This window comes from Aplidium turbinatum, chromosome 5 (assembly GCF_918807975.1).
Source record: "Aplidium turbinatum chromosome 5, kaAplTurb1.1, whole genome shotgun sequence".
Lineage (NCBI taxonomy): Eukaryota > Metazoa > Chordata > Ascidiacea > Aplousobranchia > Polyclinidae > Aplidium > Aplidium turbinatum.
Window position 1 is genome coordinate 22,681,819 of NC_137476.1, and position 14,280 is coordinate 22,696,098.

Genomic DNA, 14,280 nt, shown 5'->3' on the forward strand with positions numbered 1-14,280 from the left:
GCTTGTTATGCGTTTACTAAACCTCGCGAATGCTGCAAGATAGCCGTAAAAATGAGTGAAGTAAATGCAAACAGTTTGTAAGCTCATCATCCTCACCCTCTGTAAACAGAAATTTTCAACCAAAACCTCTCTTCCCAATCTCGAAATTGATTTCAAAAAATCAAGCTGACTTTATAGTTTGTTTTGCAATGATTACGGATTGAACTTATCAAACGTCTTTAGTTTTTGTCTGCAATATTTAGCTTTGCATTTTTAATTCAGATACTCATTCTGAGATTCTCCAGTCAATAACTTTTGATTTAGCTTCCAGTAAGCTTTCCACTTAGCTCCCCAAATAGCCTCCAAACTTAAACATCCTGTCTAAGTAGGTGGCACAAATTGTCCTTTGCTAGCTTCAGTCCAATCCTGTAAGCATTGACTTGTCTTTGTTACACTTTTACGGCAACAACCAATCAAAAACCTTATGCTGGCAACTGGTGCTTAATATGTTTCTCAGCAGCAGTAGGCTATTGAGTGTAAAGGTTGATGTACCGGTAGTAGATGGTTGTGAACGTGTGATGATTGCTAAGAAAAGTTCCCAAGCGCAGGCCCGGATTTAGGGGGGGGCAGAGGGGGCAGTTGCCCCGGGCCCCCCGACTTTTGAAGGGCCCCCTATGTGGAAAAAAATGTGATTTTGTGTTATTTTTTTCCTTTTGGCCTTTAAAGTTTCTGCAAAATGCTGTGCAGTACTGGACTGATGCTACTGTGGACGTAGATATGGTTTTTCGCGCCGTAGACGCAAAAATTTTTTTTGCACGGGGCCCCCCGATCTAAAAGTGCCCCGGGCCCCCCATCAGCTAAATCCGGCCCTGCCCAAGCGTAAGGGCCACTCTTTCGTTAGCGCCAAGGTTGTGACTGACTCAGGGCCCGATTAACCATAAGGCACACGAGGCACAGGCCTCAGGCCCCTTGATTTTGTGGGCCCCCAATTTTTTTTACATTTCAAGTTACTTTCAAGTGTTGTGTAGTTATTTAAATTTAGTTAATGCGTGTATTGTTATACTGTATTACTTTTTTTTGTGAATTCTTCTGTAACCTTGTATATATTATAGCAAATTAATTGTATAGTTACCTAATTTCTTCCATAATGGTGTTAAATGTTGTACGTTGTACACAACATTTCTGTTATTTCACCTTTAACGTATAATTTCATGCTAGCATACACAGAGATGCCCACCGAGGCATAATATTATATTTTTATTAATGCTTGCATGGGCACATTTATTATTATTATTATTGTAACTGTCTCCGCCGCCAGTGTAGCCAAATCGTTTGGCATCCGCTGGCTTCGATCAGTCTTTCAACAAGGTTGATAGGATCTCCATTCTGTTTTGTCCTTTGCGATGTTTTGCAATCGATGGAGATGTGGTGTGCTGAGCAAGGATCCCAGGCCAGCTTTTCTGATGTCAGATCTCAGCAGTTGTAATAAATTGGTACGGTGACGTCCGGTTCGGCCTTGGTACTTTTTGCTGCCAATTATTGCAAATTCAAGGGCTTTCAGAGGTCAATATTGTAGCTTTGGCAGTCTTTGCCCAGAGTTTGCTTTTTGGTTTCAGCATTAAGGCCTCGTACATTCCATGTGCCGATGGTGATTTCCCATGGTATAGTGTTGGGCCTTGAAGGTGCTTGTTGAAAGTTAGACATCTTTCCGAGGTTGGGCCGAGGGTTTATCCTTTTACCACCCACTCGGTGTTTATGCGGCTGTCAGCCCGCAAGCCTAGACGATGATTAGCTTCCTGAAAAATCAGTACTGACAGGGTGAACCGCGAGAAGGTTATCGTCTTTCCCACCCCCACCCATGGACACATTTGCTACTTGAAAAGTTACTTGCCATGCTAGGCTTCAGTTGAGCACTGCTGCACTGCATCGAAAGCGATTGCTAAGAGGGCCCCTAAACTTAGCTGTGCCTCGGGCCCCCATGAACCTTAATCAGGCCCTGGACTGACTCCACCAGCGAGCTATATGACTTTTCGAATGATCTCCTCCGTTTCCATGAGTCTCGATTTTGAGCCAGCGCGACCAGTGTCTCCAAGTTAAGTCCGTCCATGCCTGGCTGTTGTTAGCCTATTCAATTGATTACACTGGTCAACACACATTTTGGTGCCAAGAAAGTTTTAACGGTTTTGGGGTATTTTGATGCCGCTGAATTCGAAAATGACCTTGGTTTTTAAGAATTGGCTCTAATTTGTGAGATATTCCATGGTTGTACTCCAAAAAAGTGCTAAAAATATGCAAATTTTGACATTACTATTTTCTTTATGCTATAACTTTGATGAGACCTTGTCTGTCTTTTACAAGCATGTCCATACCTTATTTTTACATTTTTGATGCGATTCTGTGAAATATGGCCATTGTTATAGCTAACAGAGTGCCTTCCATAGGCAAACCATGTTTTATGTGAAAATTAAGCATAAATTCAAAAAATTAAACAATATTAGCAGCAAGTAACAGATTTTCTATTTGCAAAAACAGGTGGTGTCATAGCACAAACACTACTTTTAGTAGGCTATCAATCGAAGTAGCCTACATTTCGTAAATTGTTAAAGCACATTAATAATTCATATGATGCGAAAAGATTAGTCAATGTTTACAAATTTTTTTTTGTGAGACTTTCTGAATGTGATGTGACCAAACAGACACGTTGGAGACTCCAACAGTAGTCAGCCATCATGTAGGTATCCCACCTGCCCTGGTACCGCTCTTCTATGACCTTAATGTCCTGGTGGAACCTTTCTCCGTGCTCTTCACTTAGGTCACCAAGGTTTGCAGGAAAACGATCTAAGTGGCTGAAGAAATAGTGAACCTTGATACTCATTTTCACACATAAATCTTGAACTTGGAAAGCATATCTTCTACCAATTCTTGGTAATTTTCAGCTTTTTTGTTTCCAAGGAATTTCTGGGTGACTAAAAAAAACGAATGCCATGCAACAGACTCCTTGTCTGTCATAGACTGCACAATATGTGCATCTTTTATGAGTTTGCGGATCTGAGGGCCATCAAAAATAACTGCTTTCAGCTTTTCGATGGACAAATCAGAAAATGCTCTGCAAATATAATTATTAAAAAGCAGTCGCCAGTCGTAGGCAAGGCTTTTATAAACTGCTTCATCAAACCAAGTGTGATGTGTAACGGTGGAATGATGATATTCTCTCAGTCAACTAAAGGCCCATTGATGATGTCACCTTCAACTACTCTCATGGAATCTGAAGGTGGCCACTTTTTTTTCACCCAGTGAATATTACGAGCTTGGCTGTCCCACAAGCAAATGAAACATGGATATTTTGTTTTGCTGGCCAAGCAAAAAAATTACCATTTTCAAGTCTACACAAATTAATGATTGGTGAGAGTCGTAATCCAGTTTCTGTGACTGAACTACTTTCAAACACATTTCCACCGCTGTCACTTGCAGAGCTTTCTACCTCTTTCTTCCATCATATCCCTGGCTATGTCAAGTATATCACTAAATTCAGGCACAGGCACTTGCATACAGTGAGGCACAGGTCGTGGTTTTGGTTTTATTCATGGTTTTATTGGTGAGGAACGACAAGTCAATTTCTTTTAATCTCAAAAGGTAGTAGCCAAAACTTGTTTTAGTGTTCATAAACAGATAGCCCACCCCAGAAAACATGGGGGTAGAGCTAAAATTATCCAAATATGTTGAGCGGTTCTTGAGATATTGCAGTTTTTTCTATTGCTCCTTATCTATGAAGCCACCTAGTGGCCAAGAGTTATTTCACTTATAACTCGAGAGCCGCTTATCTGATTTTCATCAAATTTGCACCATTCTTCTCAGAAAGTGAGAAGCATGTTTTAAGCCAATAAAAAAAAAAATTAGGTGGTGCCAACCAATGTTCCTATTATAATGAAATGACCCCTTGGTCATCTAGCCAAAATTTGAAAATATCGATATCTCAAAAACTGGAGCCAATTCAAAGAAACGGATGTTATTTTCGGATTCAGTGGCCCAAAATTGCGTAGAAAACGTTATATCTTCGGCACTCGAAAAAAAGTTTTTTTGTTGTTGTCCACTGTTATGGTTTCAGCAAATTTCATGATTCCATCATGCGCTCAGCTAGAAATCACACCCGGATAAGACCAGAATTACCTCGTATTTACTGTATTGCAGTACCGGTACAACATGTTTGAATCAAAGTTTTTGCCCTTCCACGTCTCTGATCGAATATAATCTTGCTGGTCTCGCGCTGCTGGGAAAGCTCGCAAATGCGAATCCAGCAAGTAACTTCAAGGAGGGTGATTTCAACAAAAAACATCGATGTGTAAATTTAAATTAATCCGACTGTGCAAACACGCCATGATAAATTACTTTTCTGTGTTTTAGAGGGGCTTTTGCCTCAATTTTTCCCCATTAGATCTGCCACTGCGCTAATGCAATAGCATGATCTCAATCATTGCCCTTGTGAAACTATTTAGCCTACGCTTGACTCTTAGCTTGTCTAGTAACAGCTAATGTTATGAATGGTAATAGCCTACACTCAGGACCAACCAGTTGTTTCACTTTTAAAGTCGCGTTTGTTGATAAATAGGCTATATTCTGCAAAAATGCAAAGGTTATGTATCTGCCTGGGCTGTAAAGTCGGCGTCGCGGGAATTTTGGCATGTCCGAAATCGTTAAAGAAACCTACTCTGGCTTGATACATGAATAAAATTTTTGTTGCCATCTTTGTTCAGAATATTGTTTTTTTGTTCTCCATATTTCGCTCTAAAACCTTGAAAATAAAAGTGCTTGTTCTTTTAAGTTTTCGTGAAAGTCGCTGTTTCAATTTCGATCACAATTTTTGCCGGTAGTGAAATTAAAAAAAAGGACAGAAATAAAAAAAATCTGGCAATACTGAAGCCTGAATTGGCCAGCAGAGATGTTCACGGGAATAGGACACTGCAAGATTATTAAAAATTGGCGGGACCAGGGGAGGATCTTGATTTTTGCGAAAAAGCAAGATCAGTATTGAACAGTTTTTGCAGCAAATTTAAGGTTGAAAACAATGTGTAAAATTATTGACGAATTTAGGCTACCAGATTTTATTCTTCATAGCCAATCCAGGACATGAAGTGAGCTATAGTTTCGGTGTGCACCCGAGTTCAAAATGACATTGGTATGGGTTACTCTCAATAACATTGGCATGTCATTTAGAATTCATTTTTTCAAAAGATAAAGGACTGTGTATTAGGGTTGCCAGAAGATGTTTAAAGAAACTTTGAAAATTGGCAGGATCAGAACAGACAGGAATTTTTTAAATTTTCAAACCCACCGGATCAGCATCTTGGAAAAGATAGATCCGAACATCTGTCGGCCAGTTATAAACCGAGAAGTCGGAGTCGTATTTTTCGTGCGATTCCACAGCCCTGTTTAAAACTAACAAACTTAATTTGAGAGAAAACATACATTATATTTGAAAGTACAAGATAACAATCAAAACAGCAAAATTGGAAAGTACGATATTTTCAAAATCGATTACTGCACTTGTGACGTAGGTTACCTCAAAGCCTTGACCGCATAACATAGCGATCTACATACACCAGCCTTGGCAACATGGGAACTGGAATTTGATGTAATTTCGATTTTAAACTCTAAGCCAAATTTATTTTATATTTCTTTGAAATGCTAGTTTTGAGAATTTTAATTGCCAAAGTGTAATCAGTGAAACTCAAATCACTGCAAAACTCCTAATATTACTCTTAAACAATGACAAATCTTTCCTTATAACCAGTGTTACCAGACGTTATTTGAATTTTCAGCACTAGTGCTAAAATCTAATCCATTATTTTTTTTGTATGGCAACAATAGCACAAAAGTAGCTCAACGTCACACAAAATATACACAAATGCTATACCTACCTACTTGTCAAACTATCTTTTTTGGCTATTGACAAATCGGTCTCTAGTCCAAATTGATGCTGCACGTTGGCATGGCCTGTGTATAAAGGTCGCCGTGTTACACAACAAGTGTTGCAAAGATCAATATTGTGAGTCACAATCTACTTCAGGAGACAGAGACGAATTAAAAATTCGATTTGTTGAAGAGAAAGTTACAGTGGATTTCATTGCAAACAACGATACATTCAACAAGCAGGCTATGTTACAATACTGTTGCATGTGTGGCGAGTTATAGCCTACCGTCACCACCGATATTTTCGGTGGTAACGGTTATAAACGTGAAATGGCATCCTCAGCTATTATTTCATCATTTAAAATTTTAAATCATCACTATTACAAAAAATGTTATGGAAAAGTAAATAAAAAAAATCTTTGATAAATGGCAGAAAGCTGGGAAACATTTCAAGGAATCTTGCAGAGGAAATTTTCAACTGTCAGCCTTTATGTTAGTTTGAAATAGCCTTTTTGATAACTGCCCGACACAAACTGAAAAAAAGTTTAGCGGTCCAACAACGGAATGTTTCCTCAGCAAAAAAAAAACAATTAAGAAATCACGATCAAAACAATCGACGCTGCAGTACAAATCAGAAAGATAAGATAAGAAAATAATAATAGAATTGCTGAAGAATGACAGGTATCATGAAGTTTAGATGGCGGTGGAATTATAAATTAACAATATTAAATAAACTTTGTTCTGATTAAATAGAAAACACAATGTTGGAGGAACGCTAAATCGAATACACGTCAAAGTGAAGATAACTTTGCTGATCGCCGACACCAAGTCGTCAAACTGGAAAGCCTTGACTGACGTCATACACAGTACTTTTTGTCACCCTTCCAACTACTGTATTTAGTTATCCTTAGCTGTTGGCAAGATTTATCACTATACCTTTAGCATAAAACAGAGCATTAAAAAATACATGGTGAAAGGTTAAAGCAACAGTGAAGCTTTGATTTGTACTCAACCCTTTTCACGAGCGTTCAACAAATCAAATTTACTTTTCAAATCGGCTTGTTTGGATTTCTGTTCAATACAAATTCGGATTGAATAAAAATAAGTCACCAAAACATATCAAGTCGGCCACAGTCGTGTATAAAAAAGCTCTATCTACAATGCAGAAAAAAAAAGCGGGTCAACGGGTTTGCTCAAATTCTTCAACATTTCAGGTTTCACGTAATACGTATAGAAAAGAACTGAAGGAAAAATGATGTGAAGCTTCAGTGGTACAGTGCTCTGAATACACCAGGTACAGTGTTGTCGTCCGAATCACTGTCTATTAAGAAGTCCAGTGATTTGAAGCAAATTACAGGGACGTGACTTCTTCGACATGAAAGACTCTCTAACGAACTGAAAAAGGAATTAAACGTTAAAAATTAATGTGTAATGCATGGTGGAACGTGTTCTATTTATTTTAACTAGACAAGAGGTTTTCACTCTTTTTCATCCCTGTGATTTATTTTACAATATTTAATGAACGGGTGTTACAGTGCTGTGGAAGATCATGGGCACTTGCACATTTTGCAAACTTTCACCTTGCTTCTACACATCGGTATATGGCTAAGAGTTGATTGATAGTACAGAACTTGAATATAGCAAGTAGAAGGTTGCTCAATGCTCATGGTAGCTTGAAGCTGCAGGTTTTCGTCACTCTCTTCAGGAGCTGTTGTCAGAATAAATCTTACAGGCCCTTCCAGAATAAATCTATCTAAAAGCCTCCGGTCAAAATATCCATGGGAGACATTTTACAAATGAAACCTATCTTCAGAAACATTAAACATAATTGATTAACAGAAAAAAAAATACAACTTCAAGTCTATGTAGTCACTCACTCAACACTTTGAGTTCTGCTAAAATTTGTATTGTAGAAGTGTGGAATTTTGAGGTAATCCAACAACATTGTGCAGTGCGGGTCATGAGAGACAACCCATTGAAGATACTGCTCCAAAGCAATTCTTCGATTTTCAATCACCTGGTAACGATACAAACTTATTGAAGTAAACGCATGGAAAACAGGCTCATGATTGAGATAGGTTATGCAATACAGCAAAATAACAAATGCAGCAATGCAAGAGTTGCTTTTCAAATTGAAAGTTATGTACTTAAGCGCAGCATTAAATAGTCTTTGTAAAAATGTGGCCATGCTTGTCAACGTACATCAGTCAGCAACGCTAGAGCGGCAATGTAATGTTAGCACTCTAGACAATACTCAGCTCGAAAAGTTGAGAAATATATAATAATTAATGGGATATTTTTTATTTTAACCTTAACATTTTTGTGCCTGTTGAATTTTTGTTTATTTTGAACAAACAACTTTTCCACATGATTTTCTTTAAGCTTAGGAGTACAGTTTTTATCATAACGCACAATGAAAAGTTTGGGTGTTCCCAGGGATTATCATCTTTTTGAGCAATAGTTGCAGCGTTCTTTGTTACTTTCAGCTACAGCGTAAAAGTACAAGCATACAAATTGTTTTATTTATTCACAGACGTTTCGGACACAATGACAAAGCGCATCCTCAAAGAAAAAACATACAAAATAAAAATTTTATTGGCGTGATTGTAGAGAGTTTTAGAAATAATAAAGGTTTGGTAGAGAGACAAAACAAAGTAACTTTAACGGGTTTAACATAATGTATTAGTTGTATTACACACAAAAAAAAAAAAGTAATTAAAATAAAATAAACTCTAACGTTTTTAACACGTACTTGTGTCCCCATCAGGAATAACAAATATGCAATATTCATAAAATGAAAATTATAAGATAAATTTGACCTTGCACTATAACTGTAATGACACTCTGAAGTCTGAACTGAAAAGCACAAACTCAACAAGTGATTCAAGAATGATTACGTGTAAATAACATGGCGAGAAACAAATCACTTGAAGTGTAAAATACAAGCAAGTGACAACAATGAGAACACAAGTACGTATCGAAAACATTAGAGTTTTTTTATTTTAATTATGTTATAATTTTTGTGTGTAATATTTATTATATTTATATTATACATTACGTTAAACCCGTTAAAGTTACTTTGTTTTGATTCAATGCACGTCTTTAGTATGTATATTGTATAACTATGTTGTGGAGATGGACAGTAAATATAATATGCACATTACAATATTACACTGCAATCAAAAAAATGTAATATGTAAAAGTGCCTTATGTTACACATAGGCGTACTTTTTCAATAGTTTCTTTTAACATCTGGTGACTATAAATAACTTAGTTACAATAAACATAGACTGTTTTATATACCGTAAAACCTCTATTTCACCGCCATGGCGCTCTATTTTTCAACTCTTGTTTAAAAGTGGCGTTCTATTAGAGGTGACGTTCAATTAGAGGTTGGCGCTCTACTTTTCGACTAGCTGGTCAGAATTTTGAAATAAAGTTTATTAATGAAAAGAAAAAACACCAAACACATTTACTTGTATATACAGGTAATTTTTAGTTTAAAATTCGTTTGTTTTTAGTTTAAAATTGAAGCAACCTGTCAGGCCCCAGGATTGGCAACACGGCAAAGTGGTGTTCTATTGGAGGTGGCGTTCAATTAGAGCAAGGGTGGGGAACCTGCGGCCCGCGGGCCGAATGTGGCCCGCGTGACTGTTCCATGTGGCCCGCGTCAAAATTTCTTTACCCAAAATATATTGAAACAACAGCTCAAAAAAGAGTAGGGTGTGCATTCTTGGTATATTGCTAATGGCCTTCTATGACTATTTAATCCATCATAGAAGATTAAGAATTGCATTTAAGAGTTGAGTTACAATTAAGAGTTGCAACATCTTCCGTGTTAGCAGATATCACACGACTCACCAAAAATAAAAACTTTCAGCCATCCCGCTAGCTGTGAAAGTGAAATAAATCATTGTCCACTAACTGTCTTCGCTGCATTTTTTACCTGTAAATAAAATTTCGAAATTTTTAGTGGCCCGCCTGTATTATTTCTGATTTTATGTGGCCCGCAATACTACAAAGGTTCCCCACCCCTGAATTAGAGGGAGGCGCTCTATTTTTCAACCCTTCTTTAAAAGTGGCGTTCTATTAGAGGTGGCGTTCAAATAGAGGTGGCGCTCAAATAGAGGTTTTACGGTATCTACATATCAGGAATAGTTTGGACAACACAAAATGAGAAAAAATCTAATCCAACGTTTTGCATTGTAGAAAAAGGTTTAACATTATTTTTATCAATGCAGTATTTCACTATTGAATACAAAGTTCTCTTTCTTGTGTGGCTATCACTAGTATAGATAATGTTAAGCTTTTAAAATACACTGCGTTGTAACAGCTAACCACTTAATTAACCAAATGCACCATTGCTGATGACTAAGTGCACCAGTAAAGTAATTACTTTGCCAGTGGTGGAGGTGAAATGTCTTGTTCGGAATATAGAGAAAGGTAAAATAAACTATTTCAGTTTGTACAGATCTCCACAACAACATTTTATTTTATCAGCTACTTTTGAGTATTGCACTACCGGTAGTCATATTTAACCTTGCTGTTGAGGTTCCGTATAGATTTTCGTGGAAACTGTGGAACATTAACTTGCCCTTTCAAAAGTTTATGGATAGCAAAAAGTTCACTGTAACGCTTCTGCACTTCGTGAGTTCTCCCTTGAACCATGATAAATATTTCAAAGACCTGTGAATATAGAAAGAAAAGTATGTTTAGTTTTTAAGCGATAGAGTTCCAACTAATGAATTACCAATTTCAATTTTTCTACTGTTTGCGTAAAAACAAGTGATATATTATTTTGTTAAATGTTTTTAAGAAGCATACAATCAATCATAAAAGTTATTGTTGTGTAATAGTATTTATGCAATAAGTCCTTCCTAGCATCTTTCTACCAGTTAAGTGCCAAAAGTACATCTTTGAAAGTTTATCTTCAAACCACTTCTACAATCCAGTATTTTTCCAACAAAAGTGCAAACATGCATTGCAACAAACATGAGTACCGTACACAACATTCTGGCACAGCCAACTTGGCATGAGACAATTGACTACCGCCCAGCAATCAGCACCACATGTTGCAGAGACATCTCACTGCAAGATTATTTGGCACAAATTTTATTTCAGCTATTGAGCTTGTCTTGTGCAGATAATGCCTACAAATTTTTTCACAAGACACTTGTTGTGATGTAAAAGTAATCCAATGTTTAAAACAAGAAAATACAAGCTTTGAACAAAGAAAAAGTTAACCTACAACTGGAAGATGATGTCACAATACTGTACATTATATTTATCAAATAAATTAAAAAAATATCTTGCTACAAACAGTCCCAGCAGACAGTAATGCTAAAATATTAAACTTTGAACAATAACATAGATCTTAAAGCAATGTTTTGTAGGCCTACAATCAACAAAAAAAAATACTTCAAATTAAAAGTACAAACAAGCTGCAATGCCAACTGTTGAGACAGCATGACACAGTATCAAAGTTCATTCAATTATAATGGTACCGGTATTGTGAGTGTGCCATCATCTTATTTCCATTTATACATTAGCTTTTTGTTTGTATATAGATTGCATTTTATTGTTTCAAATATTACCATAAGTTTCTACTGAAAGTAATTGTGATGAGAATTCAACTCTGGTAAACAAAAATATCTGCCTCAAGCAACATAAAATTGAATTCACGCCAAGTAGTTTGGCAGTGAAATGCAACAAGTCCGTTGTGGTCTATTGTCTTGTTTCAAAAAGGCTGAGATAGAAGGTTAGAAGGTTCTGATTTTAATAAACACACACAGTAAGTGCGGGACAACATGTAATGATATAAAAAAGAAAGTTAAATCACATCATTCTCGCTTCTTCTATTAGGGGCTGGTTAACAGCAAAGGAACTTCAAACATGAAATTAATCGATTTAAGATAAGTGATGCCAGGCCCCAAAGCTCCTTTACTTTTCAGCGACCAGCCGACTAAGCAATTAAGCATGGCCTACCAGAGCTTCCTTTCTGGTGACAGAATTCTCACACTCACAGCCAAAATAAATATCCACTGAAAACTCGTGTTTTAAAAATCTGTGAGATCGTTAATTAATATCGTTGTTTTGCATATTCAGATATGAACGAGGCCTTGAAACATATTTGCAGTTGTATTTGAATGCACTGTTTCCCAAGTAGACTAGATGTAGAGCTAGTCTTCCAGGGTATAGGTCGATACTCACTCTGCTCAGTCTTTTTGTGAAACTTTTACGAAGCAATATTTGTTGTCGGCGTGTGAGAGACATCGCCTTGTTTATGAAAAAAGGATGCAATACGAGTGGATGCAACCTATTTTGTCCCCTAAACACTTTGTGCCCCGATTTTGTCCTCTGAAAAGATCAAGAGAAAAGATAGAAGCTGAAGTCGCCGATCGGAGTATTTGCAAACATTTTAAAATTTTCCACTTGAAGTTTATCGCTCACCACAAAATAAGTGTGCTTTTTCTTTTATTGGTTCCACGATGATATGGCATCTATGATCGATATATGAGAATGAGATCTTCCAAAGCAATACTGTGTTGTTTCAGAATTTCTTACAATGCTCAGAAAAAATAAATGTAATAGACCTAATGTCAGGATGCCTGTCTGTTGATATAAATGGGCTTTCTTATATTTTGACAAGACATACTGCAACAAAGCCACCTGATTAGTCACTACAAGTCATTGATGCAAGCTGTTTTTGATTAAACAAATGACAAGCTAATCAAATAAAGTGAAACTCGACGTTCCCTCCAATTTGAAATTTTTGTTTACTTTTATTAAAAAAGTCTATTTAACTAAAAAGTTTAAATTTGCAAGAAAAGTATGATATCATTACAAGGCATAAGAGTGGAGAAACAAGCAACAAACTTGCATTCATATTGTGTCAAAATTACAAAGTTTTAATGTTAGGTGACAATCCTGATCAGAGACTTTGACGCTTCTGCATTTTTTCTCTCAATCTTTTAAAGGGAAAAATTTTGAAATGTTTGCGGCAACTCCAATCAGCGACTTCGGCCCTGTTATGTTTTTTTCTCAACCTTTTCAGGGGACGAAAATGGCTGCATCCAATGCGAGTAAAAAGTACAAACTTTAGTATAATAAAAGTTTTAGATACCAACAGAGTGAAATGTTGGCTTGTGAAAGCTGGTGATTAAACATGGCCTCCTGGTGTAGAGTTTCAGAGACCATTTAACAACTTCTTGGTGGCCATGCGCGCAGAGAGCTTAGAGGCCTGCGATGCTGTTAAATTTGTAGATATTGCTTAAAAATATTTATTGCTTTTAGGATGGCTTATGAGATAGCCTACGGTGGTACTGGTTGCGCAAAATATTTAGATAATTAACGCAAAATTAAATAACCGGTTAACTAGAAAACACACATCCAACAAATTTCAACATTGAGATAGTTTAAATGAACTGATCAGGAATAGTAAAAAAAACATTTGTTTTTATTGCTGAAACACAAAACTTAGTTTGTAGCAAGCCAATAATGCAACCTACTGTGTATTCTTTGCCATGCTCAGTCTGGATATGGCTTCTTGGAATAGTTACCATATTCATGATTTCGGCTAAAATTGCCTTTTACAAAAAATTAGCATAATTTTATGATGAAACCATCACAATCACGTTTATACCTTCATTGTATTGAAATATAAAAAGAACAAACATTATAACCTTACACAATTAACAAACCCATAGTGACCTACATACACAGGCTTTGCCAATGTGCAAACACCACTGTTATTCTGCTTCACTTTTTAGCTAGGATCCTCCTGATTCCTGATATAGCGTTCAGGAATAACCAGAGTTGCCAAGCAATTACAGTAATTTTTATTATTTTGGAAAAATAGTTAAATTTTTAATTAATTGTCCTTTACGCGTCAAAAACAAAAAAGTATAGTCAAAATTCCAGCACGTCAGTGTACGAGATAAGGTGAAAAAATCTTAAAAGGTTTAAGACATGCCTGAATAGTAGTTTATGTAGTAGGTATATGTCTGTAGCTAGCACGGCCACAACCTCCCCTCCTCAAAAAAAAAAACAGAAACATTTTATTTAGGTGGATGAGCAGTTATAAAAATAAGACGGAGAAAGAAAACCATGATGACTCGTAATTAACATTTTGGATGTTGATAATATTGCCACTGGCAAAAATATAGCACAAAATTACGTAAAATATAGTCAAAGAGTGACTCAAAGACTGTGTTTCTCAAGTACAGCTCAGGCAATCAGCTTACGTTTACGACTTAGCCTGCCATCAATTAAGCAGAAACATGTTCACCTCAAATCAAATTGAAAGCTTGCACGATGTATTGCTAAGGTCTGTATTGTATTGAAGATCGCCATGTTTTAAATATTGACAAGCAAAACAAAGTAACCTTATCGGGT

General features: G+C 36.5%; 1 protein-coding gene across 1 annotated transcript; it reads right to left on the minus strand.

The window, feature by feature from the left end:
* Positions 1-5,483: 5,483 nt before the first annotated feature.
* Positions 5,484-13,531, minus strand: LOC145770605 (sorting nexin-24-like). The gene is made up of 4 exons (XM_082582293.1): positions 13,395-13,531; positions 10,426-10,572; positions 7,764-7,903; positions 5,484-7,281 (listed from the first exon to the last, which is right to left on the minus strand). Exons 1-4 carry the CDS (start codon positions 13,452-13,454, stop codon positions 7,152-7,154), a joined length of 477 nt encoding a protein of 158 aa, XP_082438419.1. The 5' UTR covers positions 13,455-13,531; the 3' UTR covers positions 5,484-7,151.
* Positions 13,532-14,280: the final 749 nt, after the last annotated feature.